Consider the following 27,528-nt stretch of genomic DNA (forward strand, 5'->3'; position numbering starts at 1 on the left):
ATGCTGGTCCTGCTCTGCATCGTGTGGGAACCTCGAGAAGGTACTCAGCAAATAATGATTACTTACAAAACATTCTCTAATCATGTTTTTCCCTCTGGGAAAGGCAGACATCTGTTCCTCTAGATTTACATCCAAGCGTCTCAGTTCATCAGCTCCTTCAGTATCCAGGACTGCTTTCCCACTACAGAAATGAACCCAGCAGGAATATTGTTGGTGGAACAAAACACAAATTATTTCTACCTGACACCCACAGCTAGAGTTGTAATTCCATCACAGAATAAAGGTCAGGAGTCTTCCTCCTCTCACATAATTCAGCTTTGACAGGTCATCAGGATCAGAGAAGCGAGAGGTTTTAACTCAAAGGCTGAAATCTTGCTTTGCAAGAGGCACTCAGAGCATTTTTATGAGTCTCTGTTTCAGCACTCTGCAGGTATTCAACACGAGCCTGGAATACACAGTTCTTGATGAATTCATTTGCTAGTAGAAAATGATACTTGCCTGCGAAAAATGATAGTGGTTTTTGCTTTAAAGAAATACCTCTAATTACACTTCACTTCAAGATGAGATGATTATACATGGAACTAGGATTGAAATTCCTGAATTATACACACAGAGAGAAATAATAAAGACAGCACAAAATTCTATTGAAACAGGTTAGTGTTTTTCCTGAATGTTCACCAGTTTTCAAAAATTACAAAACCTCAAAGACTGTAACAATGTAGCACTTGGAAAAAGAGGCTGGTGTGTACAAAAACAAGCATGCTTTTGTTTTAGGGGTGGGAAGGGGTTTATAGTTATCCATGTCCTTTTCTTCCTCCACCATAGCGTAAAAGAAGAAAGTACCAGTTTATTCAACAGAATAGGTCAGGAAAATGAGGAACAACATGCTTTCCCTGTTACAAAATTACCAGAAGATGCATGCTCGAGGTCCAAAACACAACAGACTGACATTTTTTAGCATGCAGACTTTGTTTTATGACCCACATGGCACTTCTCTTCCCCTGCCCCTCTCAAATATAAGGTCTGTGCCCTGTATTTTGATCTTCCATTAGTTTGTTCTTTTGTTTTCTTTTTGTTGACTTACTTGCCTTTTTTTTTTTTAGCCCTAAATCCTAGGTAGCGGTATCCAAGGTAACAGCAGTAAGGAGTCCAGATCTTCACACTATCACTGTTTCTGCAAGTTTCATGCAAAACTTAAGCCATTTCTGTGTGCAACACAATGCTGGTCATTTATTGTGCTGCACACAGCTCTGGGGTGGTTTTCCCATTCGCCACCACATTTTGTTGACTGGGAAGAACAGGTTTGCTTTCCCATGGACACAGACGGACTAAAAGACCCCTCCCCCCCTTCTCACTCCCTCCAGTTGCCCCAAACACATGGGAATGTGCGTCTCAACACCAGGTCCAGACAATTCACTTGCCTACAGGAGCCCGGTGGCTTCAGTAAAGTCCCATGATTGCAGCGCCCACGTCCTTAGAAGGTCTTCGGTCTTTCACCAGAAAGTTAATCATGCTCTCCGACTTGATGAGCAAGTTGCAGCCCAAAAAGAAGATGCCAAACATCACAGTCAAGGAGAGGACACAGAGGACAGCAATCTGCACCACCCTTGTGATGAAAAGGCTCCTCTCATCGGGTGCCAGGACCAAGGAGCTGCCATCAGTCGCCAGCACTGTGCTGGTCCCATTGCAGCAGGCCATAAGCATCCCCAAGCCCTGAGTCCTGTTGGGGTCAGCTGCCTGCTCCAGGAGAGTCTGGTTGAAAAAGGATCCATTCATGGTCTCTGTGTGACCCCAAATCTTCAGGAAAAAATAAAAGTGAAGCTTGTTGTCCCCCTGTCCACCCTTCACAGGCCAGGGCTTGGTAGCTCCAAGCAACCTCCTGCCTTTCCTCTCTCAGTGCCCAGGATGGAGAGGGAACTTCCTCAAGGCTGTGAGCAGGTGAGAAGCCAGTCCATGCAGCCGACAGATGTCTGGATCCCAGATCTCTCCTGGCAGAGTGTTAGCACGAGCCCCCAAACAAGCAAAAGGAGGGAGAGAGAAAAGGAGAAAGGGATGTAGGGGAGAGGATGGCAGACGGGGATCACCCCATGCCCCTTGCCCTCCCAGCCTGTCCCCAAAACAGCGAAGCAGTACTGCTGGATCCCAAGGTTTCTCCCGCGGGAAGGAGAGCTGGTGTCTGCCGGCTGGGAGCTCCACAAATGCAAGTTACAAGCGAAAGTCTTCACCGTGCTCAAAGGAAAAACAGCAACTCCACCCCCTTCCAGCCTCTCCCCAGGCCCGCCTTCCTCCCCCTCCACGTTCACCCTGCTGCCCACCCCTTCCCCACGCTGCACATCCCATCTCTGCCCTGCCACGGGTGCCCACATCCACCCCTGTGCCACCCCCAGGTGGGGGCTGACCCTTGAGGCCCTGCAGAGTGGTACCTAGCTCATCCCTTCCTCCAGCCCTCCTGCCTGCTCCCAAAAGCATCTAGCATGGTGAGTGTTCACCCCGGACTGCTGGCAGGCCCCTGTTCCCCCGAAGGCTCCTGTAAGCCTCAGGTCAGCTCTGCTGTCACTGATCTCCTCTTGCTGCTCCGTGCCACCCACTCCTTCTCCGAGCAGTGTGGCCCTATCCAGCCAGTCCACCCCCAGCTCTGCTTGGTGATGCCTGTCCTGTGCCTCCAGAGAAGAGCTGGATACAGCCCCCCTCTTCATCCTGTTCCTCTGGCTGGGGGCTTCTTCCTCAGGGCACATGGTCTCCCTCTCCTCCCCTTCTCACTTTAGCTCCTCCAAAGGGAGGCGCTGCACCCTGATCTCTGCTCTGGTCTGTCTCCAGCTTTGGGTCCCACAGCAGCATCCAGGGACAGAGCATCACAGGCCCCTCAACCCCACCAAGGCAATCCCAGGCGAAGTTTCACCATCACTCCCCTCTCTGTGTCTGCACAAGCTCCCAAAGTGACACCACGAGTCAGGGTGTCCAGCTTGTCAGGCTTATTCCTACTCCTGCTCATCGCAGGGCTGTGCCCATAGGACTGCCGTGTCCAAGTCTCCTGGCTTTGCCCGTTGGCATTTGCCTGGAAATCTGTCTGGATGGTCCAGAGCAGCAGATCACCCCCAAAGCACAGTGTGAGGACTTTGCCCTGGTTTATCCATGTACATACTGGCTTGTTTCCTTTGCCCAACCTTCAAGGGGATTTTAATAAAACAAAAATGAGGATTGATGAGTTGTAGCTCAAATCAGGGACGTGTGGCTGGCTGAGGGTGGCAGGCAGCTTGGCAGGGACCGTGTCAAGTGATCTTCCTATTGGGCAGCTGGGATCCCCTGATCTGCTGCTGTGACTTTAGGGGCTCAGACCTGTTCAGTTCAGGGTTTACTTGTTGCATTTTCCTCCTTCTTCTGGATTTGGTATTTCTGTCTGGGTTGCTGCCCACTCTGCTAGAGCAGTTGCAGCAGAAGTTAAGCAGGAAGGAGGGGAAAACCCTGATCCAAGGAGCATCTGCTTGTGTTTAACCTGGGAAAATCCCACGGGAAATCAGAGCATACCCAGTGCCCCAGCCTGGCACTGGGGATCCTCTCCCTGCATGCTTTCAGACTGAAGGAGTTTCTGCTCCCTCTGGTGGCTCCATCTCCAGCATCTCCTCTCGCAGCACACCCCAGCATGGATTTGGGCTGCACCCATTGCTCCTGGGTCACAGCCTGTGGTGATGGGTCAGCTAGGGCTCCCAAACACTCCCCTGCTGGCTTCTGCCTTCATCCCACCAGGCACCCCGAAATCTGGAGCATCCCACTGTCTATTATGCGGTGCCTGGAGGTAACATTGCGGAATCTTGGAATGGTTTCAGTTGGAAAGAGGCTCAAGTCATTCTAACACCCTGCTATGGGCAAGGACATCTTCTGCTAGACCTGTCCAAACTGTCCTTGAACACTTCCAGGGATGGGACATTCATATCCCAGCAATGTTCTTAGTACAAGCAACTCCTTCTTGCAGTTTGCAGGGAAATTCCACCCAAACATCTTGGACTGAGTTCATTCCATCCTTGTCCTCAGGCAGGACCAGCCCAGGAAGGTGAAGGCAGGTCAAATACTTCATTTTGCAACTTTTTCCTTTTTCTTTAGCATTTTTGCACTATGCTGAAAGTATCACAGCCCACACTGGGCAGGGGATTCCAGGACACACAGAGCAATATGTCCTTTGGGAGCAGCAGCACTTGCCAGTTTGGGGAGCCAAGAGCTGGGCAGGATGAGTCCCTGGTGAAGAGGGCCTGGGAGATGGATGGCAGGTTGGATCTGGGGGTGTGCAGAGCCAAACAGGATGTCATAGTCCTCTCTAGACAATAAAGACTCATCTTCCTTTCCATCAAACACTCAGGCACAGTCACAGGATGACACAGCGCAGCACATGAGGACAGGCAACTGTGTGGGCAGAAAGCCTCACATGATGGGAAAGGCCGTATAAGCAGGATGTCCAGGAAGGAAAATAAGGAATTTGGATGCCCTAAAACTGGCTAATGGGGTCTGCCGTGAGATATGGCTCCAGGATCTGAAGCAGGGCAAGACTGGAGCTGCCCAAAAACAGATTTGGGATTTGTCTCAACCAAGGTACAGCCCTATTTGATACTGCATGAGGGTGGATGGGCTTCTCCTAGTCCCCTTTGCCAAATCTTCATTAACAAGCCCTAGGGAGGCAATTGGATCCCAGGTGGACATTGATCCCCACTGAGGAGGACAGCAGCATCCTCGAGGTTGGTGAGGCGGTGTGGAGAAGCAAAGAGGTGACAAAACTTCTTTTAAAGCCAAGGAAAGTGCCCAGGTCCTGAGGAAGAGTCTTCACAAAAACTGTTACCTCTTCTGGACAGCTGCCAGGTCTGGGACAAATGCTGTTATCCCCATCTCCCAGCGTGGGGCTGTGGCTCTTGTACAGCTCTGTGCACATTGTCTGTGGTCTCCAACACCTCTAGGATGTGGCTGCAGCTCTTGGCACCCACAAAAACTTGTATTCCACAGCTTGGTATTTCTGTGTGCTGGGTTGTCTTGACACAGGGCTGTGTCATTATTGCCTCCAACCCCTGTCAGCTGGTGGGAGAGAGCATCCCAGGGAAATGACTCCAGCCCTTCTCTCCATAGTGCTCCCAATGTGTATTCCAAGTGCCTCAATTTCCGCAGCTTTGACTAGGTTTGTTGTTTCTACAACACCTTCAAGAGACACCCACAGCCAGTTCTGATGTTTCAGTGGGTGCAGTCCCTACACAGATCCCAATCCCTGGATTTGTTCAGCACAGGATCAATTCCTGAGGACACAGAGGGGAAAAAAACAATACAAGTGAGAAGAAAATCAGGTCCAAATTATGTGACCCCAAGCTGAGCTTCCCTTCCTTTTGAGATGTCCAGGTTTATATCCAAACTGCTGGCTCCATCAGGTGTGCTTCCTGGCTGGGTCTCCCTCAGCTCCCTGCTCTGCTTTAGCAGGGATATTCCCTCTCTGGTGAGGGAGCTGAGAACCCACACTTTCATATTAGTGTGTATTTGCTCTATTTCTCCTTAAATCCTTGAACTCCAGCAATTCAGACGGGGTTTAAAACCAGCTGCCTTTCAAGAGTTAATAAAAGGAAGGAGTGAACAAGGTTTTGTAAGGAATTAAAGCCAGGCGGAAGAGCCTATGGGAAAGAGCCTGTTACGAGCTCCGGGGCTGCAGGTCACCAGTGCCGAGGGAGGACTCGCTGCCAGGGTTTACTAGGTCCTTGTTTAAGCCGAGAGAGTGAAAACCTCATAAGGAGCTGGCGACAGAGCGGGCGGGGACACTCCGGACTCCGAAGTGACGAGGCAGCAGTTTCGTCCGGCCGCCCCACTCGCCATGTGTGTCATTCACCCAGCCCTATGATTCATCTCCTCAGCCGCTAAAAGCCTCCAGCTACTCCAGAGCCGCTGCCCATCACTCATGGAGGGGCTGGTCCAAGCAGTGTCCCCACTCCGAGGCTCAGAGAAGATGGGTGAACTTTCCGTGACACTCGGGATCCTCCTGCTCTGCGCTACCGGCGGCTGGGGTAGGTATACTCTGTCGCTTCTGTCACTGCATATAGCCATTTAGTGAAGATGTTGCGTGTTACTTCTACAAATCCCAGGAGTTTCTGCATTCCCAGGGTCTGTGATTTCAGGGGAAAATCACTCGGAGGGGGAGCTGGCAGCCTGAGCTGCAGCGTGTTCCCACATAGGAAGCACTGCTCAGGCCGCTTGGATTTCGTCTGGGTCGGGGCCAGGAACTTCTCAAGGATGTTACAGGATCAAGACATACTTTAGTGGGTTATTCTTACTGGACGTGGTAGATCTTACTGGATCTACCTACTCTGTGTTTGGCTCTGGTTACTGGTTTGTAATGCAAGGACTGGGGTGTGACTTGGGCTTCATCCTTTATAAACAGAAAATTCTCTGGGAGAAATCACGTCAAGTAATCCCTCCCTGTGTCAGTACATTTTAAGGGCGGGGAGTGGGGTGGGCATTTATGTCAGCATTGCTGTCCTGTGTTATTTTTCTCATTGTTTTTTTTTTTTTTTTTTTATGCTTTTCTTTAAGAAATCTGATTTCTGACATCATATGATCTCAGGATAAATGTAGTTTGTATTTTTTAAAAGTTTTCCAATGTCAGAGGTACAGAAAAGCCTGGAAAAGCATTATCTCCTCCCCAGGTGTGTTCCTAGTGACTAGGCCTGAAAGGAAATCTAGAAACTGCAATATGGTGATTTATAAATTGGTCACATTGTTTTCACGGCCAGACTTGGGATTTGGGGCAACATTGTTCTGTCTAAAGAATTCCAGCTTTTAGTGAATTCCCAGGAACAGCCTGAGGCTCTGATTTGCTGCCGGATGGAGCTGTCATTAGTACAGGACAGATAACCCCTGCAAGAGTTTGAGTTCATAGAGCTGCAGTTTGGGGCTGTGCACATATCTCTGGTGCCTGTGCTCAGTTTGGGGCATCCCATTCCCAGGAAGATGCTGGCAGGAAGGGAGAGGTTCGAGAGAAGAAACACCCCCAGAATGGCAGGGTGGGGATCTGCCAAGAAAGTCCAGATCCTTATCACTTAGTCAAACGGAAAGGCTGGAGAGGATGTGGTTTGTACCTTTATCAAGTTTCCTCAAATGCCTTTATCAGGTTTTCTCTGTGCTCATTCTTGCTCAATTTGGCAGAGGGGGAAAACAAAGTGTGTGGCTGCTCCTGCACCACACAGAGACTGGGACTGAGTAATTTTCTCCAGTCAGGACAGGGTGATACTGAGCCACAGATGTCTGGGGTGTTTCAAGTGCATTACTTCCCTAAATTCAAACAGGGGGTGGAACTGGATGGGCTTTAAGGTCACTTCCAACCCAAACCAGTCTGGGATTCCCTGCTTTCACCTCTCTCAGGACCACAGCTCCGCCAGCCCCAGGTGGGTGGTTCCCATCATTCTGTGCAGTTTATCTCCCATTTCCTTGTATTTCAGGATTGCTTTTTTTCAAAAACTGGAATCTTTAGGATCAGCTCATTGTGTGAGAGCAGCTGCTATCATAGTTTTAAAATGCAGGTTTTGTACTTGGGTTTATTAGTTTTTATGGGTAGGGAAAAAAGCTCCAAATATGGGGGGGGGGGGGGGGAAGTCACTAAAAAATACAGAATTTGTTCGTATAGGCTGTACTGGGATGGTGTTGAGCTGCTCGCAGCCAGGTAGTGTCCAAGTCTGGGAAGGACTGCCAGGCACTCACAGGGCCAAAACCTGAGAGGACTCCAGCTGCAGCATCCTCCCCATCTTTCACATCCTCCAGCTCCTCTATATCCTCCACTTCCACCCACCTGTGCTTTTGTACCAACATCCTCACAAGGTCCCTGCTCCCACAAAACTCTCCCAACACTGCATCCCTGCACCCAGCCATGCAACCAGTGCTGGGAATGCCAAAAAAGGAACATTTCCCCATGGTGGGGGTGTCCAGTTGCCTGCTCACAGCAGGACCAACCTCATGTTTGGATGGTCATAACTGCCCAGGCCCTGCTCCATCCAGCCCCATGGAAATGCAGCCAAGAATGGCCCTGTACAGTGCTGGAGATTGGTTCCAAGGAAGGGAAGGGTCCTCCATCCCCAGAAAAGTGTCTTGGTCATGGAGTGATGGACACCATAGGGACCACAGGGCTGTGTGAGTCTGGGAGCAGATACAGATCTTCAGGAACCCCACAGGCAAAGCCACCAGCAATGGCACGGTGGCATGATGTGACATCAGACCCCAGGGCAGCCTTGGGAATGGCAACATCCCTCCCACAGGGACTTCCCAGCTGTAGCCCCACCTGAGCCCATGTGCAGCTCCCCAGCCATGACAGTGCTCTGCCTAGGTCTGTGGCCTTCATTCCAAAATCCACCAGAAGACTGGATTTACATCCCCAGCAAAGAGAGGGGACACCAGATAAAGGACCCCAGGGCTTTGGGGTGGCAGCACAAGGAGAGGAAAGGAAACCATCAGGGTGCAGGGGCTGCACACAGGCAGGAGGTAATTTGTACCAAATGGCGAGGAGCAGATGAGCTCAGAGGGTCCTGGGGCTCCTTAGCCTCAAGATCAGATTTCACAGCATGAGGAGGCACCCTGGGGCTCTGCCAGCAGACATGACCCTGGAATCCTCCACACAGAGTTTTAGTGGAAAATGGTCTCTCAATGAGACCAGGGTTAACACTGCACAGGGGAAACTGAGGCAGGGAGTGACTGAGGGACTAGATCAAATCACAGGGAAAACCTGTTTGAGGCAGGATTTGGACTGGTGAATCTCATGTCCCAGAGCCCTCATGGAGCCCTTGTCAGCTCTGCCCTTCCCCAGCAAGGTGGGTGCTGGGGCAGAGCCAGGTGACTAAACCAGATAAAACCCACCATGAGGGGACAAAACCCACACTGGCATTAAACAGGAGCCTGTCCCATCCCTGAGGGCTGTCTGGGCAGTGTCTCCCTGCTTCCCGGAGGGCTGAGCTGGCTCCCAGCTGCACAGCACAGCACAAATCCATGGCACGTGCTCTGACTGCAGGCACCGGCACTTGGCAGGGCAGGAGGGATTTCACATGGACGCAGCAGGAGCCAGCAAGAGTCGTGGGAGGTGACGTCGTTGCTGTTTTCAGAGAGCCTTTTGCCTTCCCTCTTCCTAGCCCTGTCCACCCAAGGATCAGTGTTGCTGCTGGCACATTGCTGAGGTGCAGGAAGCACTGGAGACCAACCTGTCACTCTTTTGGGCAATGTTACATTTAAAATCTGTCCCATCCTCACATGGAGCCAGGTATTTCAGGGTATGATGAGAGTTCTGGGCATGGGTGCCACCCCAAAACTGGTGCTAAGGAAGGCACTTGGGCTCAGCCTTTAGTTTAGTCTGGGACAAGGGGGAGCTGCAGGTGTCAGAGGTGCGATGGGGACGCTCTGGGGCACATCCCCAAGCAGCCATTGGCCCCTGGGACAGCCACAGCCTGTGACACCGCCCTCAAATAGACATACATGCAAACACACACACAGAGGTGTGAACACGTGTGTACGCTCTCTGGCTACATGCCAGCAGGCAGGAGTTCACGGTGCTGTGGTTGTGGTTCTGCTCAAAGATCTGATGATGTTGTTTCACCATTTCCTCTTTCTGCTTTGTGTTCCATTTCCTGTGGTTGTGGGACACTGCTGGGACAGCCGTGGGCAACCATGGGGGCACACAGGGCAGAGGGGGAGGCTCTAGTGCCCACTACTCCCCGCTGGCATCCCCCAGGCTCCTTAGGCTGCAGTGTGTCCCAGCCAAGCGGGTACTTCGCTGCAGTTTTCTCTGCCTGGGGAATCCTAAAACTGCCGAGATGCTCGTACCCAGGAGGGAAGAAGAGCCAAGGGTGACGCCATGGCAGCGATGTCCCAGCCACTTGTCACATCGGCCGTTGGCAGCAGGAACCACAGGGCCGCCCACTCTGGTCTGTGTCAGAGGAGCTCCTCCTGCCCTTGGGCTCCACAGGCATTTTGTGGCCCTTTAATTCTCCCCCACAGGCTCACCGGCCTCTGACCTTCAGGACTGGTAGCAGCAGGTATCTCCCAGAGTCCCCACAGCCACTGACAGAGCCCGAGCTTTCCTGGGACATTGGTGCCAACCACCACCAGCACATTTGTGGATTTGTGCCCTTTCACTCCCCTCCTTTCCCTGGATTTGAAGCTGAGCCAGGACCAGCCACTGAGTTTAGTGTCTGCTCAAGGTGTCAACAACCACCCTGGGTCAAGGTGATGGGAAGAGGCAGACAATCCCTGGCAGGGCTGTGGGTACCACCCTGCACCCTTGGGAATTCACCCTTTCCGCTCCTGCTGCCCCAAAGTGTCTGCAGGAGTGTCGGCAAGGAAACATAAACCCCCTGCCAGGGGGCTTCACTCCAACACCCATGTGATGCTGCAGGGGTGAGAGGTCCCTTTGAGGAGCTGGGAGGTAGGGAATGATGCTCAGCCTTGGGCAAGATGAAGCCCAGCTCATACCAGGCTGGAGAGAGCAAGGAGGCAACATCCAGGGTTTGCAGATGGGAAAAGGGATAGAGAAGGGCCCTGGTGGGGCTCTGGCTGCTCAGAAGCTGGTGGCTGAGCACACGTGAGTTTGGGTTCTGTGGGCTGTAATTGCTCTGTTTTGCTGTTTCAGGGGGCAACATCTGCACCACCCGGGGGGTGAACTCCTGCAAGCAGTGCCTGGCTGTCAGTCCCCTCTGCGCCTGGTGCTCTGCTGAGGTAAGAGCTGGGGCCTGAGCAGGGCCCTGAGCAGGGCAGGGGATGTAAAGGAAGGGAAGAACCTTTGGGATGAGTCTAGGTTACAGCCACAAACTCAGTCTCCGTCTGTTCCCACTATATCTAAACAGATTCCTTGGTGCCACCTGGCTCAGACCTCAGATCAAGGCACTTGGTCAGTGGGCACTGCTTCTGCCCTGCTCCAAAAATATGCCCCTTATCTGGGTGTGTTGGTGGGAGCTACACTGAGCTGGCTGGGAAATTGTGGTGTTTCCACTAGGAATGCACTTTATCTTTCAAATAATGTACATTTAAAAACTTGTTTTACTTTTGGTTTGCTTCTTGGAAACCCATTGTAAAGCACTGGCTGAAGGAGCCTAATTCCTGGAAGGGCTGAAAAGGGAAAGGGGCCTGGAAGGCCTGTAAGGAGGAATTGAAAATACTCATCAGAAGTTAAGGGCTGCGTTTTAAAGTCTTTTTTCATTAGAAATAAGGGGAAAAGACAAGGTGCCTGGTTTTGGTTACTGAGCTAAAGTGGATGTGAGTGCTGAGCTGTGGCTCTCAAATCATCCTGTTTGGGTAGGTGAGAGCCAAGCAGATCTTGCCACGTTGCTCTCCAAAAATGCTGCCCTGGGGGTTAATCCATTGGGTAAGAGGAGGGAGTTTCCCAAGGGGATGAGAGAGGAGCCCCAGGGCAGAGCCAAGGGAGGTGATGGGGATGGGGCAAGCTGATGAAACCCTCAAGGCTTTCCTTGTTTTCTCCTTCTCTATCCTTGAAGACCCACTTCTATCAGCTGCAACTGTGCCCCTAATGCCCTCTGGGACTTGGAAAAGACCTGGGAAAAGTGATCCAAGCTGGAAAACGCTGCTGGATCATGCCAGCAATTGTCTAATGCTTTGGGATCAATGCATATCGGGAGGGTAGGCCTCTGGCTTGCTGTGCCCAACAGATCTGACGCTTGGCATGTGGTGTGAATAAAGATGTTTGTGCCCATCTTATCTCCCGCAAGGAGCGGCTGAAACACGCAGCTTGATAAGGGGCCTGGCTTCCCTCTCCATTCCCCCCTCTGAGGGAGGGAATGGTACCATTCCCCTCTGAGGGGGAATGGTAGCTGGGCTGGGCTCTTCCTTCCCAGCTGCTGATCCTGGGCTGCACTGGTGACTTGACGATGCAGAGGGAGCCGTGATGGGTTTTTTTTCCTCCAGATCAGCAAAGGTTTCCAAAAAAGGAAATATTTCCAGTGCTGCTCTGAGCTGTGCTCCCGGGCAGACACAAGAGTGAGGCAGCCATCCTGCTGCTAGACCCAGCCCCTGGAGAGCTGGGCTGTGCACTCTGCTCAGCAACTCTGCCTCCAACATCTGGACCACGATGTCTTAATTTAGCAAATGAGGTTTTTTTTCTGTGGGTTTGTTTCATTTCCCTGGGGTGGGGGAGGGTTCTGATACTGCACCCCCCCCCCCTCATTTTTAAAGGGATAGTGCCCATATTTGTTCTCCTTCTGCTCCCACTACAGGCCTTTTCCACTCACACTGCCTTCCCAAGGAGCCTGGGGTGATGATTTTCTCCTGCTCCCTCCTGATTTTGGTTTGGAGAAGGATTTCATTGTGGTTTCTTGTGATCGCTGACCCCCCCTCCCCCCCCCCCCCGAGCATTGATGCAGAGCAGAGTTGAGTTTTATTTATTTTCCAGAAACCTTGACCGCTCTTACCAACAAATAGATGTCCACATCTGCCTTTTTGGAAAAAGCCAGCCAAGCTGTAACACTGAGATGTTATCTCTAAAATCCCTTTGGAGATTATTGTGACAGATCCTTCAGGGTCTCACCCACACAAAATGTCACCCACTCTGGGTCTCTTGGAGGCTAGACTGGACCAGATATAGATTTCAGAGAAGCTGCTGGAAGTTTTTAGCTTAATTTGTGGCGGTATCTGTGCTCTAAGCACTCCCAAGAGCTGTCCTGAAGAGACGCTGATGCTGCATGTGGTTGTGTCCGAGATGAAAACAGATATGTCCTGGGGAATACACAGTTCCCACAGGCTGCTGCCCTGGGGGCTCAGGGATGGAACTGGCTCTGCCAGAGCCCTGCCTGACTCTGCCCTCATTAATCAGCCCTGGAGGCAGTGACTGGGATAAAAGAATCAGGTTTCCCATTCTGAAGGGAGCATGAGCAGTTGTCTGCTCTGCAGTGAGACAGAGGGCAGGGAGAGCTGGCAAGCATCTCTGGGAAGGGCTGTGGGATGGCTGGGATAGAGAAGGTGCACACGTCTCCCTACATCTCCGTGTAGGGAGCTGATGCCATCAGGACTGTGCTGACAGGGAATGGGTTTCTCATGGATGAAATTCCTGTGCTGTGAGTTTGTCACCAGCAAGCTTGGGTTGCCTCCAGGTCACTCCTAACTAGGGGCTGTGCCCCAGCTGTTGAGTCAGCAAAGTGGCAAAGCTGGGGATCAAAAACAGACTGGGGGCTGCCAGGGCCTTGTAGCCAAAGGTCCCACTTTTGCGGTAGCTTTTGTTGTTGGAGAGGCTCCTCTAAGTCTGGAGTCAGTCACTATATTTAGGGCTTCAAAGAAAGGGGAAGGATGCAGCCCTGGGGTTAAATAGTTTCTTCGTGGAAATCTCACAGGAGAAATGATGCTGCTAATGCCATAAGGTGCCATGAGGCCTCTGAGATCCTGGGAGCTCCCTAGGATCTCCAGGTATCACTGAGCACCATGGTTAAAATCCACCTGCCCAGCATGCTTTTCACCCACATAGTTTTCCAGTGATTTCCCTTGACTAGAATGTACCTGATGATTGATGGGATCTGGAGTGAACCAGTCACCTTTTCCCACAGCAGGGAGCCCTGTGGAGTAAGATTATGGGTGGGTGAGTGTGAGGGAGCTAATTTGGAGGAAGGACTCGTCCTCCTCTCTGTCAGGACACTGTCTAGGTGGGGGCAGGGTAGGAACACGCCTGCTGATGAATTTTTTGTCTATCGCTTGGCCACAGTTTCCAGAGGGCCGTGGGCCAGCCAGGGCCTCCTGACACCATTTGTGTTTTTCTACTTATTTGCATAAAACATACAAATTCATCCCTGGGTTCAACCAGCCTTAACCCAGTTCAGGGCAGTTGATATCCTGTATGGCAACTTCTCTAACTTCTCTAGCACTGGAAGGCTCAGCACTGGATTCCATCATCCCAGGAGCAGGGAGGGCACTGAACCAGCCCCACCAGGACTTGTGCCACCTCCTTTTGCTGCAGGAAGAGGCTGTGGTGGTCCTCTGCTGGAGGACTCTAATATAGAAAGATTTGGGCTGAGGGAGGGAGATAAAGAATCCCTTTGGAGGGGAGGGTGAGTGCTTCCTGAGCAGGAACATGAGGCAGCAGATCACAGCAGTGTTGGGCTGGGAGAGATATTCCTCCCATGTTTGTCTTCATAAGCAACCAAAGGAATAGGAACCCTCCTGAATGTTCTGTGATTAGGATGAGAAGCCAGAAGCTTTCTAGGAAAGGAGGGACAAGGCTGGAGCTCACCATGACTTCACACTTTGTGCTTCCTACCCCTGACAGGCTCTTCAAGGCTTTCCTGCAGCCCCAGTGCCTTTGCACTCTTTCACTCCTTTTTTGGTGCTCCTTTCCCTAGTCGGCTCCATCCATCAGGAAGCTGGAGAGCTGGAGATAAGTCTGATCCACTTCCAGACAGGAACTGAACACTGCTCTGTGCAATGAGCTCACCCACAGTGGACACACTCCTTGCTCATGGCAGGATTTCTAAGGGCCCACGTTGGAAAAATGGGGGAAAAGGTGATTTGTCTTTTGTCAAAGTAATAAATAATTTTAAAAGTCCCACACTGCCTCTACCCGGCTTGCCATGTTCATATCCTGCCGCACCCTCCTCTAGCCATCCCAGAGAGACAGGATTTCCTTTTAGCTCTGCCAAAACCCAAACCTAAGGCTCCAGCTGCCAGGAGTCAGGAGGAGGTTGGCAGGGATGTGTTATCCATCATTCCTTGGCAAGGGCTGATGGGCTTCTGCAGGAGTTGCTCCAGCAGGAGTTGCTGATCCCAAATCCCCTCTGTCTGCTGCCTTCCTCAGGCAAGAGACCGCGTGCCCCAAGAAGCCTTTGATCCTATTCTGGAGTTAGGTGTGATAAAGCAGGGCCTCTCCAGGGAAAAGGAGGGGGCCTTTCTCCTTCTCCCAGCATAGTCCTGGGAGGCTCCTGACCATGTCCCTCCCCCGCAGGTCTGGGCGCACTCAGCCCCTCGCTGTGACCTTCATGCCAACCTCCTGCACAACGGCTGCGGGCAGGACCACATCGAGTCCCCCAGCAGCAGCGTCACCATCCTGGAGGACCGGCCCCTCAGCAACAAGGGCTCAGGGGGGTCCACCACCACCCAGATGAGCCCCCAGAGAATACAGCTGAACCTGCGGCCAGGTAAGAACCCCCAGACTGCTGTAGGAAGGGGGAGATGCAGTGGAAATAACCCAAAGGGCTCAGAGCCATCACTCTGCCTCACTGGCCAAGGTGGTCTTGTGTCCTTCAGGGTCAAGGCCAGACTGCCGGCAGCACAGAATCCTCCAGAACATCTCTGGTGGGCAGTTGAGTTCTCTGATCATTGTGTTCCTTCTCTTGCCTCAGTCCTGAGGTATTTGAGGGGCAGGATAGGATGCAACTTCAACAACACATGGGGTATTTTATAAAGCCATTCAGACCTGAGGCACTGCTGCTGTGCTCAGAATGCCTGGGTGCAAGTCAGCTCATATCTAACAAGCTGCGGAGCAGCTATGAGGGTTGGGCTGCCACCAGATCCTTGTAATATCCCAGGCTCTGCTCAGCCAGGCAGGCTGGAGCCAATTAACTGCTCTGGTCCTTTGCCAGCATCCAGGAGTTTCAAGATGCCAGGCAGGAGGCAAAGCTATCGGGCACACGGCCTCTGTGCACATCCCTGGGCATGGGCAGGAGGAGTCCTGCCCCATTGGAAGGATAGCAGGCAGAGGAATCCCCACACAATCAGGACATGGAGCTTTGAAGTGGCCCTTGTTCTCTTTAGCTCTGAAAGTTGCTGTCAGGAGGCAGGTGAGTATGCTGCTCTGAGGGCTGTAAATCCCTGTTCCTTGGAATAAAGAGGAGAGACCCCCAGCTTGATACCATCTTTGCCAAACCAAGAAGGTTTGGCATAAGTCATCTGCCTTGACTCATGAACCAAGACCAAATCATGAAGGATGCAAGCAGGACAGGTCACAGCTCATGTCCCACAAGCTCAGAATCCTCATGGTTTCTGCTCAGTGAGGACAAACAGCAGCTAAGCACAAAAATGGAACCCCTGGCTCCATGGTGGGTTCCCATCACAACTGGAGAGGGGATGGAGCTTTTTGGGCTGTCATAAATGTTGAAACTTTCTTCATCGTGAAAGAACGTGGTGTGCAGATTTAGACCGAAATGTGAAAAGAATAATAATTTAAGCTCAGTTAAGGCCTTTTTTTCTCAACATGTGAGGTGCTCCGACAAGGCTGTAGCTGTGCCCTGGGTTATGTTTCAAAGAAACCATTTCAAAGATCAGAAAAAGGACCTGTGTCTCTTAAAAAGGAAGAAAGAAAAGGTCAACCTTAAGTGTTTTCAGCTTTTTTTTTTTTTTTTAATGTGCAAAAGTAATCAAAACTGGGATGTTTCCCAGAAGGTTCTTTCTAAGGAGGTTTTTGTTTCAATGGAAAATGTTTCACCAAAATTTTCTCAGAAGGGGCTGGGAGAGCCAAGAGGAGAGGAAAGGAACTGGGATGGGGGAGGGTGCAGAAAATGGTGAGAGTCCTTGGAAGCTCAGAGAAGTCCGAAGAAGCCTTGCAGCCTGCCTTGTGATCCCTTTAAGACCTGCTGCCCACACACTGGGCACACTGGGGGTTTCCCTCATTCCATCCAGCTGTTCCTATAGGATATCTTGAGAGGTCAACCCTGGACAAGAAGATCTGCTCATGTTCCAGCACTGAGAGTTTAGGAGAACAGGAGACATAACCCCCATCTGCCATAGAATTCTAGAATGGTTTTGGGGTTGGAAGGGACCTTGAAGACAATGCTGTCCCACTCCCTGCCATGGACAGGGACACTTTCCACTAGACCAGGTTCCTCCAAGTTCAATCCAACCTGGCCTTGGACACTTCCAAGGGGTGCACAGCACATCTCCTGTGCAAGCACCTGACTAAGGGGTTTGCCCCTCTGTCTAAAGGTAATGTTCTCCTCTTAGAAGCTTTAACCATCCCCTTGGGTTCCTGCTGACCCCCCCTGTGGTGAGCCACCCTCCCCCTTCCAGGAGATGACATCTCACTCTACTGCCCTGTCACTTTGCAGATGACTCCCAAGTCTTTCATGTCCAAGTGCGTCAAGTGGAAGATTACCCTGTGGACATCTACTACCTCATGGACCTGTCTAACTCAATGAAGGATGATCTGAGGAACATCCAGAACCTGGGCACAAAACTGGCCAGTGAGATGCGTAAGCTCACCAGCAACCTACGCATCGGCTTTGGGGCCTTTGTGGACAAACCCATTTCACCCTACATGTACATATCTCCTCCAGAAGCCATCAAGAACCCTTGCTATGAGTAAGTCCAGGTTGAGGGAATCCTGTAAGGGCCAGAAGTTGATGGGACACCACTGCAATGTGGCTGGAAATCCACATCAGCTGGTGAAGAACTGCAGCCCATCGAAAGGACCTATGTTTGAGAGGTTCCTAAAAGCTTGTCTCCCACGGGAAGGACAACAGGCTGGAAGAGGGAAAGAGCATCAGGAGGAAGGAATGGCAGAGGTGTTAGGAACTGAATTCATCCCCCATTTTCTGTTCCCCTGTGCTACTAGGAGGGGGGTGGGCAGAGGAGTGAACTTGAGCCTGAGAGAAAAAGAGGGGAGTGGAGAAAGTGGGTGCCTGATTCTGGACAGGGTTTAAACCTTGGTGCAATCTGTGTTCTGCTGGCACAGGGAGGAGGAGCAGGTCTAAATTAGAAATATCATTATCAAGCTCTTGAGGGAAAAAATTTGCATCATGTTTTCAAAAGAAAAGTTGAGGCTGGAAGAAAATGACTCCTAAAAATCCCAGCAGAACTGAGGCTGGGAGCTGACCTGAGCCCAGCATCCCTTCAACATTAATTTTATTTAAAAGGTCCTTCACCAGCCTCAGGCTCTTGGGAGAGCGTTGGGTCTCTCCAGCACATCCTTGGCAAGACCATGGGATGTGGGATGGCTGTAGGGCAGGAATGGGAGCAGGAAGAGCCTGATGAGCCCTGTGCCCTGAGTCCTCTCCTCCCACAGGATTGGGGAAACCTGTCTGCCCATGTTTGGGTACAAACACGTCTTGTCACTCACGGATGAGGTGACTCGCTTCAACGAGGAGGTGCAGAAGCAGAGCGTCTCCCGGAACCGCGATGCACCAGAGGGTGGCTTCGATGCCATCATCCAGGCCACCGTGTGCGATGTAAGGGGCAGGAAGGCCTGGCTGGGGTCAGGACAGGGTCACCAGGCTGGGCCAGGTGGGTTGGCAGGGACCAATCAATCCCTCCAGGACATGATCATAAGCCTTGCTGAGTTGTTGTATGACTGATTTCTGGCGAGGGTAAACATTCAAGTGGGACATTTCCAGTCCAATAGTCAAGGGAAGAGCAGGACTCTCATGGGATTATGGTAGTGGAGAGGAGCGGAGCAGGTTCTCGGGAGCAATCCCATGTCAGCCCTGTAGTGACCAGTCCAGAAGGGACAACACCTCCTGTACCTTCACCTTGGGCTGGAGATCTTGCATCCCTGAGTCATTAGCCACCTTGATTAACACTCTAACCAATTAAAATTCATCTTCCACCTACAAGCAGCCCATGCCCACCTTCCAGACCCCACACTCCCACAGCACTTCCCTGAAGGAGCAATTGCTTTGGTTCCCTGTGCAGAGGTTGGTTTTTATGACCAAGCCATGACCCCCTGGCACAAAGGCAACAGTGGGGTGCTGGCACATGGGACTGCCCTCAGCATGTGCTAACACATGACTGGGAGCTGCCTTTCACTGCAGGAAAAAATTGGCTGGAGGAATGATGCTTCCCATCTGCTCGTCTTCACCACGGACGCGAAGACCCACATTGCACTGGACGGGCGGCTGGCTGGCATCGTGCAGCCCAATGATGCCCAGTGCCACATCGACAAGGATAATTTCTACTCTGCCACCACCACACTGGTAAAGCCTGACCCAGGCATGGGGTTGTGGAGCCCAGAGCACCCGTTGGGTCCCCATGGGATGGGAAAGGTGTTTCAGCCATGGTTAGAGAGCATGATGGGGATCAAGGTGGGGGGGTGTACATGTTCCTAGGCTATAGCTCTCCTCTTCCCCAGGACTATCCTTCTCTGGGCCTGATGACTGAGAAACTCTCACAGAAGAACATCAACTTGATCTTTGCTGTGACAGATATGGTTGTTGGCCTCTACCAGGTACCAGCTCTAAAGCCACCCTCCTGGGGGGCTGGTGGGCCATGGGTAGCTGTACATGGCTTGGTGCTCTGTCCTATCAAAACTCCCATGTTCCTGGACAGGGTTTTGCCCAGCCATGGCACATTTACCCATCACAAACAGAACCTGCTTATGATATTCCTACAGAACTACAGTGAGCTGATCCCAGGCACAACTGTGGGCACCTTGTCCAGAGACTCCAGCAACGTCCTGCAGCTCATAGTGGACTCCTATGGGGTGAGTGTGCAGTGTGATGGCCCCACAACAGCACTCTCCCTAACAAAAGAGCCACTGCTTCCCACTGCCAACAACCCACAGATTTGTCAGCTCCCCCAGTCCTAAGCATCCTCCTTAGAACAGCTGTGAGCATCTGCTTACACCCATGTGTGCAGGCACCCTGGGGGCAGGAGATCACCGTGTTCACCACCTGTCCTTTCCTGCCTTGAAAACGTTTCCCTGTAGACAATGACATGGCTGAGGCTTGAGAAAGACTTGGGGCACTTGGCTCCTTTCCCATGTGCATGGGAGTATCACTGTGGTGCTGGGGGCAGGGGAGGACTCCACCAGGGCTAAGCCCTGCCCAGCCTGTGCTGTGTCTTCATCAGTCCTCTCTCCTTCCCTAGAAAATCCGCTCCAAAGTGGAGCTGGAGGTGCGTGACCTCCCTGAAGAGCTGTCCCTGACCTTCAATGCCACCTGCCTCAACGACGAGGTCATCCCTGGGCTCAAGTCATGCATGGGGCTCAAGATCGGGGACACGGTGAGGATCCCACTCATGGGCTTGGCTTTTCACCCCTCTACATAGCAGCACTGCCAGGCCATCTGTTGCTCTGCACCAGCACCATCTGCTTGTCCCATGACCTCCCAGGTGACACGGACCCTGGAATCTCAGCACTAGAGAGAGAGGTCCAGCAGGGTGGGTGCAAGGAGGAGAATGTTTTTTTGAATCTGCTGGATGCAAAACTCTTGTGATCTCTCTAGCTCAACCTGGGCTGCTGCCCACAGGGCATGGGAACCTGGAATCATTTGGGTTGGAAAAGCCCTCTAAGACCATCAAGCCCAACCACTAACTGATCTCTGACAGGTCCACCACTAAACCATGTCCCTAAGCACCATATCTGCAGGTTTTTTGAACACTTCTGGGGACAGTGATTCTACTTCTTCCCTGGGCAGCCTGTGCCAGAGCCTGACAAACCTCTCAGTGAAGGAATTTTTCCTAATATCGAACCTAAAATTTGCCTGGTTACTGTGGCAAGCACATTATCTAGCCCACATTGTGCTGGAACAGCTTTGATGAGCCCAAAGAGACCTGGTGGCTCCCATTTTTGACCTCCTTAAGTTGGGGCATGGACTGGAGCAGGTACTGACATCCAGACACACACCTTTGCCCTCCAGGTGAGCTTCAGCATCGAGGCCAAAGTGCGGGGCTGCCCCCAGGAGCAGCAGAAATCCTTCACCATCAAACCTGTGGGCTTCAAGGACAGCCTGACAGTGGTGGTGAACTTCGACTGCAAGTGCTCCTGTGAGAGCCACGCCGAGGCCAACAGCCCATCCTGCAGCCATGGCAATGGCACGCTGGAGTGCGGCGTGTGCCGCTGCAACCCTGGGCGCCTGGGCTCACACTGCGAGTGCTCGGAGGAGGAATACAACCCCTCACAGCAGGACAACTGCAGCCCCCGGCCAGGCCAGCCCCTGTGCAGCCAGCGTGGCGAGTGCATCTGCGGGCAGTGCGTGTGCCACAGCAGCGACTTTGGGAAGGTGACGGGCAAGTACTGCGAGTGTGACGACTTTTCCTGTGTTCGCTTCAAGGGCCAGATGTGCTCAGGTGAGTGCTGGGCTTGGCAGGGAGGCAGCTTAGGGCTGTTTAGGCCACCTGAGATCATGGGCAAGGGAGACACCAGTCATTTTTGGGCTTGTCTTGTGAGTTGTCCCCACCTCTGACTTGTTCAGCCATCCCTGCACTAGCCCTGGTCTGAACTGATGCAAGGGAAATTATTACCTTTTTGGCCACTGATATCACCTCCTGTGCCTGAGAGCTGGAGTGGGGATGGGCTAGAAGGTTAAAAAGGAGGCCTGGTGGGGCTGGTGGGGACCAAGCGAAGCAGCTCTGGGGTGTACAGGGCAGGGACCTTGCTTGAACCATACAGCTCAAACACATCAGAAGTACTGCTCTGCAGGAGGAAACCCCAGGGTGGAGGGGGAGGGGTGGGGAGAGGTGGGTTTTATCCTCCACCCAGTTCTGGAAGACTTCCTATTGACAAAAGTGTTGGGGAAGTAAATCCTCCCTCCTTGCTGGCCTTACAGCGTCTCCCCTCCTGAATATTCATCTCTGCCACATGCTCCCAGACTTCCCCTCTCCAGCTGCTCTCAGTACTGGAAAGAGAGTACCAGTTCCTTGGGTTCTCTGGTTCCCCTCCCAGGGAAGAAGCCCTCTTGCAGAAACCCCATCCCAACAGCAGTTCCAAATGTCCTGATAGGCCAGGGCCTCTTACCCACCAGGAACCTTCATTTAAGTTTCCTTCCAACCACATCTCCAGTAACCACTGAAGGTCTGAGTGAATTGCAATGCTCTGCCCATCTCATGTATTTAAGGGATATGAGAGAGGTGAGTGCGTAGGAATGAGGCATGAAACTGGCACGTCCTCTCCAGGAGCAGAGCACCCCAAAACTGATTTAAGTGGGGAATGGGAGAGGGGTAGCCACTGCCATTCCTAACCCCAGCCTCCCTCTGTAAGCCCAGAATAGGTAGCTGCTAACAGAGTGCCAAAAAAGCCACCACTTACCTGCTGAAATCCCAAAAATCCCCAGGAAAACATCAGTGGCCAAAGCTGATTCCACTCCACTGGAGCCCAGTCTGGATGAGGTGAAACCTGGGGCCAGATGACATTCAATTCTTGCTCCCTGAGGTCTCCAGATTGATCCCACCTGCCCCTCAGGCCAACTCCATGACTCACACTGCCTCTATGCTGCTCAGATTGATCCTTTATCTTAACAGACTGCTGATAACGAGGTGGAGACGCTGGGTTTCCCCCACCCTGAGTAGTCAGTGTCCTCATGGAGCCTGTTCCGGTTTGAACAAGGGCTGCAGATCCCCAGGATGGGTGAAGGGCAATGATGAAGAGCTGCCCCTGGCCAGGGTGGGCTGTTAATTAACTTGAACTCTCTGACCCCGTTGAGCCACTTCTCCCCAGCCTACTCATCTGTTTCCATGCCTTGTCACCCAGCCTGGCACTATTTTCCTGTGACTCAGCCCTAGTTCCTCATTAATGGGGTTATACATTCATTTCACATGCCAGTGCCTCCAAAGGCATGGCCAGGACGGTGCCCAGCCGATCCTCTGCTGGGAGCAGCATTCCCAAAGTGTCCCACTGTGCTCAGGGCTTAGGACAGGTCAGCGCCTGCAGCTCCACAGTGTTTCCACCACTTGCTGTGTCTCGTCTTTGAGCTGAAATAAACCACAATCCAAATAGCTCCAGGGTTTGGCAGGATTTGAGCATGCCTGTCTGTCTGTCTGACTAAACCAGTCTCAGTGAGCGTGTGTTGGGCTTTTCCCAGCAGTCAGCTTTCCCTGTCTGGTCCAGGCCTGAGAAAGGAGTCAGACTTAGGGGCTTTGACCAGATGTCCTGACTCAATCTGAAATTCAAAGCCACAGAAAGAACTTGACTTGCTCAGAGACAGATCTGATGGAGCATCTCCAGTTGCTGCTGCTGGAGCTGGGGCAGCTCAGCCTGAAATGTGGGAGTTTGATCTTGCTTGGGTGGGATAAGAGGAGTGTTTGGAACATGGTGAAGGTCTGGGTTTGGTGTGAGCTTCTCTGTGTCCCACTCCAAGAACAGTGCAAAGGAGTTGTCCTAGGTGGCCAGTCTGCCTTGCAGTGCCCACAGAGGGTGAGCTGCCACTCTGGGTCATAGGCATCCATATGGGGAATTGCTAACAGGCTCTGGGAGACACTTAGAGCTCTGATGCCTTTTGGTTGTCCCCAGGCCACGGGCAGTGCAGCTGTGGGGATTGTCTGTGCAACTCAGACTGGACAGGAGACTACTGCAACTGCACCACGCGCACTGACACCTGCATGTCCAGCAATGGGCTGGTGTGCAGCGGCCATGGCTCCTGTGTGTGCGGCCGTTGCGAGTGCACCCAGCCCGGCTCCTACGGAGACACCTGCGAGAAGTGCCCCACCTGCCCGGACGCCTGCACCATCAAAAAGTGAGAAAGAGCAGAGGGCTGGGACAGGTCATACCACATTGTGGGCTGGCAGGGAGCTGGGATAGGTCATATTCCACTGGGGAGCTGGCAGAGCGCTGAGAAGGGTCATATCCCATCATGGAGCTGGCAGCACTGGTGGCAGGAGCTCTCACCATCTGCAACCCAGTAGGGTTGGGACTGCTGTGATTTCCACAACCTGAAACTGAAAGGTGTGACAGTTCCCTGAGGAGAGCATGGAAAAGCTCACAGTACCTCCCTCCTCTTCCACAGGGATTGCGTGGAGTGCAAGAAGTTTGAGCGGGGAAAGCTAGTGGAGCAGCAGTCCTGCAGCCGTATGTGCCGTGACAAGATTGAGACAGTGCAGGAACTGAGTAAGAGGAGACCCAACCCCTGTCCTAATACGTGGTAATCCAGGGGGCTGTGTGTGCCACATGATTTCCCTCTGTGTGTGCACCCCTCAGCATGGGGACTCTGAGCCTCTCCTTCTGGCAGGTGACAGGGGCAAGGATGCCGTGAACTGCACCTATAAGGATGAGAATGACTGTGTGATGAGGTTCCAGTACTACGAGGACTCCAGTGGCAAGTCCATCCTCTATGTCATTGAGGAGCCTGGTAAGACCCAGCTGCCATGCTTAGGCCAGGGACTGCAGAATGTACCATGCTGGGTTTCTGTGCAGAACAAGGGGATGTTGAATTCCCTTTGTATCTCCCACTCCAGCCAGGCTCATGGGGCACCACAGCTAGGGGCTGAGAGGGATTAAAGAACTTCTTTGTCCCCTGCTCAGTGCCAGCAGGCCATGATTTCCTGCCTCTCAGGTATCACATTTCCTAAGTTATTTCATCCCCTCACTGAGGCCAAGGATGGGGGTTCAAACTTCCCACCGCTCTGATCCTGTGTTTGACTTTGTGGGAGTGATTTTTCTTGGGAAGCAGATTAGAGGAGGCTCCCATCAGCAGCTCTGAGGTCTCCACTGACCTCAGCTGAGCCTGGGACTGTGTGACTGCAGATCCTTCAGAAGCAGGGCCGTGAAGGCAACCACCAGCTCTCACTGCAGCTGTCTGCCATTGGCAGGGTACAGCCCACACTTCCCAGCCCCACAGCCAGATGGGAGAGGAGAGGCAGGGTGAAGGCTGGGGTGGCCACATGGCCCGGGTCAGTGTGCAGAGGGAGCAGGAGCAGCGGAGGCTCACACTGGATCTCCCTGCCCCCATTTGCCAATTCAGTGTTGACACGTGGCCAGAGGCTGGGGTGGGGTGTCAGTGGGCTGGTGGTTTGGGGCGAACTTCACAAGCACAAGGACTTGGTCTCCGATGTCATCCCCCACTGTGTGTGGGACCTGTGATGCCCCTGATCTAGCTCCAGGCTTGGCTGCAGACCCCCACCCTACAGATAGGTACTCAAGTATTTTGGCACAGGCACCCCATGGATGGGATCCTCCTTCACAGAGCATGCTGTGCTCAGGGTAGAGGCTCCTGCTTGCTGGCAGAGGAGGATGATGCCCTCCTGAGACTAAAGGAGCTCCACATACCCATGGCCAGGTAGCCCCAGAGCTGCTTTAAGTTGCCCTGGGGCTGCTGAGCTCCCCTCAACCCTGCCCTCCTCTCTGCTCCAGATTGTCCAAAGGGGCCAGACATCCTGGTGGTCCTGCTCTCAGTGACAGGTGCCATCCTGCTCATCGGCCTCACTGCCCTGCTCATATGGAAGCTCCTCATCACCATCCATGATCGCCGTGAGTTTGCCCATTTCGAGGAAGAGAAGGCCAGAGCCAAGTGGGACACGGTGAGGGGCAGTGGATTGGGTGTGCTGGGCAGGAGCCCCAAAACCCCATAGCCTCTGCCTTGAGGGATCCAAATCCCAGTGCTCCTGGCATGAGAGCTCAGTTGCTGTCTGTTGTCCCATGACATGGTCCTTAAGGGCCAGCTTGTCCCATTCCTCTCTAAAGCCTGGGACAGTGTCCCAGGCAGGACTCAAGGTGACACTGCCAGCCGGGACAGCCCTTCCCTGAGCCTGCTGTGGTCCCAGGGGCTGTGCACAGGTGATAGGAGATGTCCTAGATTATTTTTCCCCCTCCAGCATATCCAAAGCACCTGTCAGCAGCATGACCCCCTTACTCACTGCTCACAGCAGTGTTTCCATCCCATGAGTGAGACAGAAGGTCCCTCCTGCTACAGGATGCTGGAAAGCACTGAGGAACCCCAGGCACAAGGGAGGGGGCTGGGACAGCACTGGTACATGTCCCCCACCCCTCCTCCATCTCCTAACCCCCTACAAAGGGATGGGATGGGATGGGATGGGATGGGATGGGATGGGATGGGATGGGATGGGATGGGATGGGATGGGATGGGATGCTCTTTCAAGAGGTCTCTCTCTTCCTGAGCTCCTGCTGCTTTTCCTTTCCTCCACAGCAGCTTTTCCCTATTCTGCCCCATGAAACCTTATGGGGAGCCATTAAGCTGCTCATCCAAAGCCTTGAGTGGAGACAGGGATCCACCACTCCATGCTGAGACAGTGCCTCAGTTACCCCAGATGTTAAGTAGAACAAATGAGGATGCCAAGCACAAAGTGATGATGCTCTTTTTCATCTTCCTTCTTCCTCCAGACCCATAACCCTTTATATAAAGAGGCCACATCTACCTTCACCAATATTACGTACCGTGGGAACATGTAAGGATGCCACATCCAGCACTGGCCATGGGATCAGCTGATGATCCGTGGGATCTCCTGGAACCCAGTTTACAGAAGAGCTTGTTTGTGTCTGCCTGTGTGAATGACTGCATGTGATTTAACAAGTCCCTGACTGCCTCCAACCCATATTGTCTGTCACCCCACTGTAACTGCAGGGACGTGCTTTCCATGGCAAACTTCAGTCCTTACCTCAGCGGGTCGCTCGCAAAGCCACCGGCCCCCCATACACTGAACACAGAGAAATGGGATGATCTCTGTCAGTCTGTGAACTCTTTGCTTCTCATCGGAATTTCAGGAGCAGCTGCTTGAACCACATGCTGAGCTGTGCTCTCCTCCACAGCCTGTGCTGGTGAAGCTCTGCCCGCTCGGAGTCCCCTTCTGCACTGGCCTTGGTCCCTCTGGGCACAGGGACCTTCTCCTTCAGCACAGGGCAGCTGCCAGCAGGCAGGAGCCATCACTGGCTTTGGAGGTTCAGGACACTGTTGGAGCAGCCCAGCAGCTCTTTTCTTCTTGCAACCATATGTCACGGGTGCTGCTGTGACCCAGGGTGGTAAAAAGCTGTGCCCCACATAACATTGCCCTCCCTCGCTCCCTCCAATGCATTCAGTCTATACCACCTGCCAATTCAATGTAGGATTAGCTGTGCTGCTACCAGCTGCAACCTGGCTCAGCCCCTGGGATGGTGCTGAGTTCCTCCTGTCTGCCTCCACTGTCCCCATGCCACAGCACACATGGATGTGCAAGCAGCTGCTTCAGGATGGTCATGACACCTGATATCCCTTGAGCCTGGCCACCTCTCTCCCCTTACTGTGTTTTTTGAACTGTGTAACTGCACCATCCCTGGACTTCTGTGTGGCTCAGGGTTCCAGAAGAGCAGGCAGGGGTCAGGCTATGTCCTGCTGCCTGGAGCTGTGTGTCCTCCTGTGTGGAGGAAAACAAAGAGCTGTCCCAGAGGCAGTGCTGGGCTGGAACAGTGTTGCTGCCTGGTCCCTGCCCTGCCAGAGCACATGGCTCAATTCCCCTCAATTGCCTCAAAAAGCAACAGTGACCTTGTTCCCATCCTGAGGTTGTCTGTCCTCCCAACGTCCCCGGCAGTGTGTTGGCTGAGCTGGTGGTGACCCTGTGTCCCTGTTCCCTGGCTGGCCTGTCCCAGCAGTGTGGGAGCAGGGGCAGCAGTTGGTGCTGGGTGGGCTCTGGGGCTGAGCCCTGGAGGGGGGCCAGGGATGGATGGGAAACACCAGAGTGCCAGTGATTCACATCACAAAAATAAAAATAATAACAAAAAAAAAAAAAAAAAAAAAAAAAAAAAAAAAAAAAAAAAACAGGGAAAAAAAACCAAACACCACTCAGACTATTATCACTGTGGTCCCCAGCCTATGCCCAGGTTTCTGCCCTGAGGGCAGCCCCTGACACCCGAGCACAACTAGGGGAGCTGGTTTGAGATGAGATGGGTTGACAGATGGCAGAACAGGGAAAACAGGG

The 27,528-nt window shown here is 52.7% G+C and overlaps 2 protein-coding genes across 2 annotated transcripts; one reads left to right on the top strand and one right to left on the bottom strand.

Annotated features, from left to right (window-relative positions):
* Positions 1–1,440: 1,440 nt before the first annotated feature.
* On the bottom strand, positions 1,441–1,776 carry RPRML (reprimo like). The gene has a single exon (XM_053999918.1). It carries the CDS (start codon positions 1,774–1,776, stop codon positions 1,441–1,443), a length of 336 nt encoding a protein of 111 aa, XP_053855893.1.
* A 4,017-nt stretch (positions 1,777–5,793) lies between these two features.
* Positions 5,794–27,329, top strand: ITGB3 (integrin subunit beta 3). The gene is made up of 15 exons (XM_054000198.1): positions 5,794–6,023; positions 10,622–10,707; positions 14,927–15,119; positions 17,025–17,277; positions 17,981–18,143; positions 18,726–18,887; positions 19,043–19,138; positions 19,304–19,393; positions 19,780–19,914; positions 20,550–20,979; positions 23,138–23,360; positions 23,631–23,731; positions 23,853–23,972; positions 24,974–25,140; positions 25,961–27,329. Exons 1-15 carry the CDS (start codon positions 5,918–5,920, stop codon positions 26,027–26,029), a joined length of 2,394 nt encoding a protein of 797 aa, XP_053856173.1. The 5' UTR covers positions 5,794–5,917; the 3' UTR covers positions 26,030–27,329.
* The last annotated feature ends 199 nt before the right edge of the window (positions 27,330–27,528 follow it).

This window comes from Vidua macroura, chromosome 27 (genome assembly GCF_024509145.1).
Source record: "Vidua macroura isolate BioBank_ID:100142 chromosome 27, ASM2450914v1, whole genome shotgun sequence".
Classification (NCBI taxonomy): domain Eukaryota; kingdom Metazoa; phylum Chordata; class Aves; order Passeriformes; family Viduidae; genus Vidua; species Vidua macroura.

Excerpts from the sequence above, each read along its gene's own strand:
- RPRML (XM_053999918.1), bottom strand. The coding sequence starts at position 1,776 with ATGAATGGATCCTTTTTCAACCAGACTCTCCTGGAGCAGGCAGCTGAC.
- ITGB3 (XM_054000198.1), top strand. The coding sequence starts at position 5,918 with ATGGAGGGGCTGGTCCAAGCAGTGTCCCCACTCCGAGGCTCAGAGAAG. Across the intron at positions 18,144-18,725 it reads TCCAGGCCACCGTGTGCGAT|GAAAAAATTGGCTGGAGGAA; the intron begins GTAAGGGGCAGG and ends CTTTCACTGCAG. Across the intron at positions 19,915-20,549 it reads GGCTCAAGATCGGGGACACG|GTGAGCTTCAGCATCGAGGC; the intron begins GTGAGGATCCCA and ends TTTGCCCTCCAG.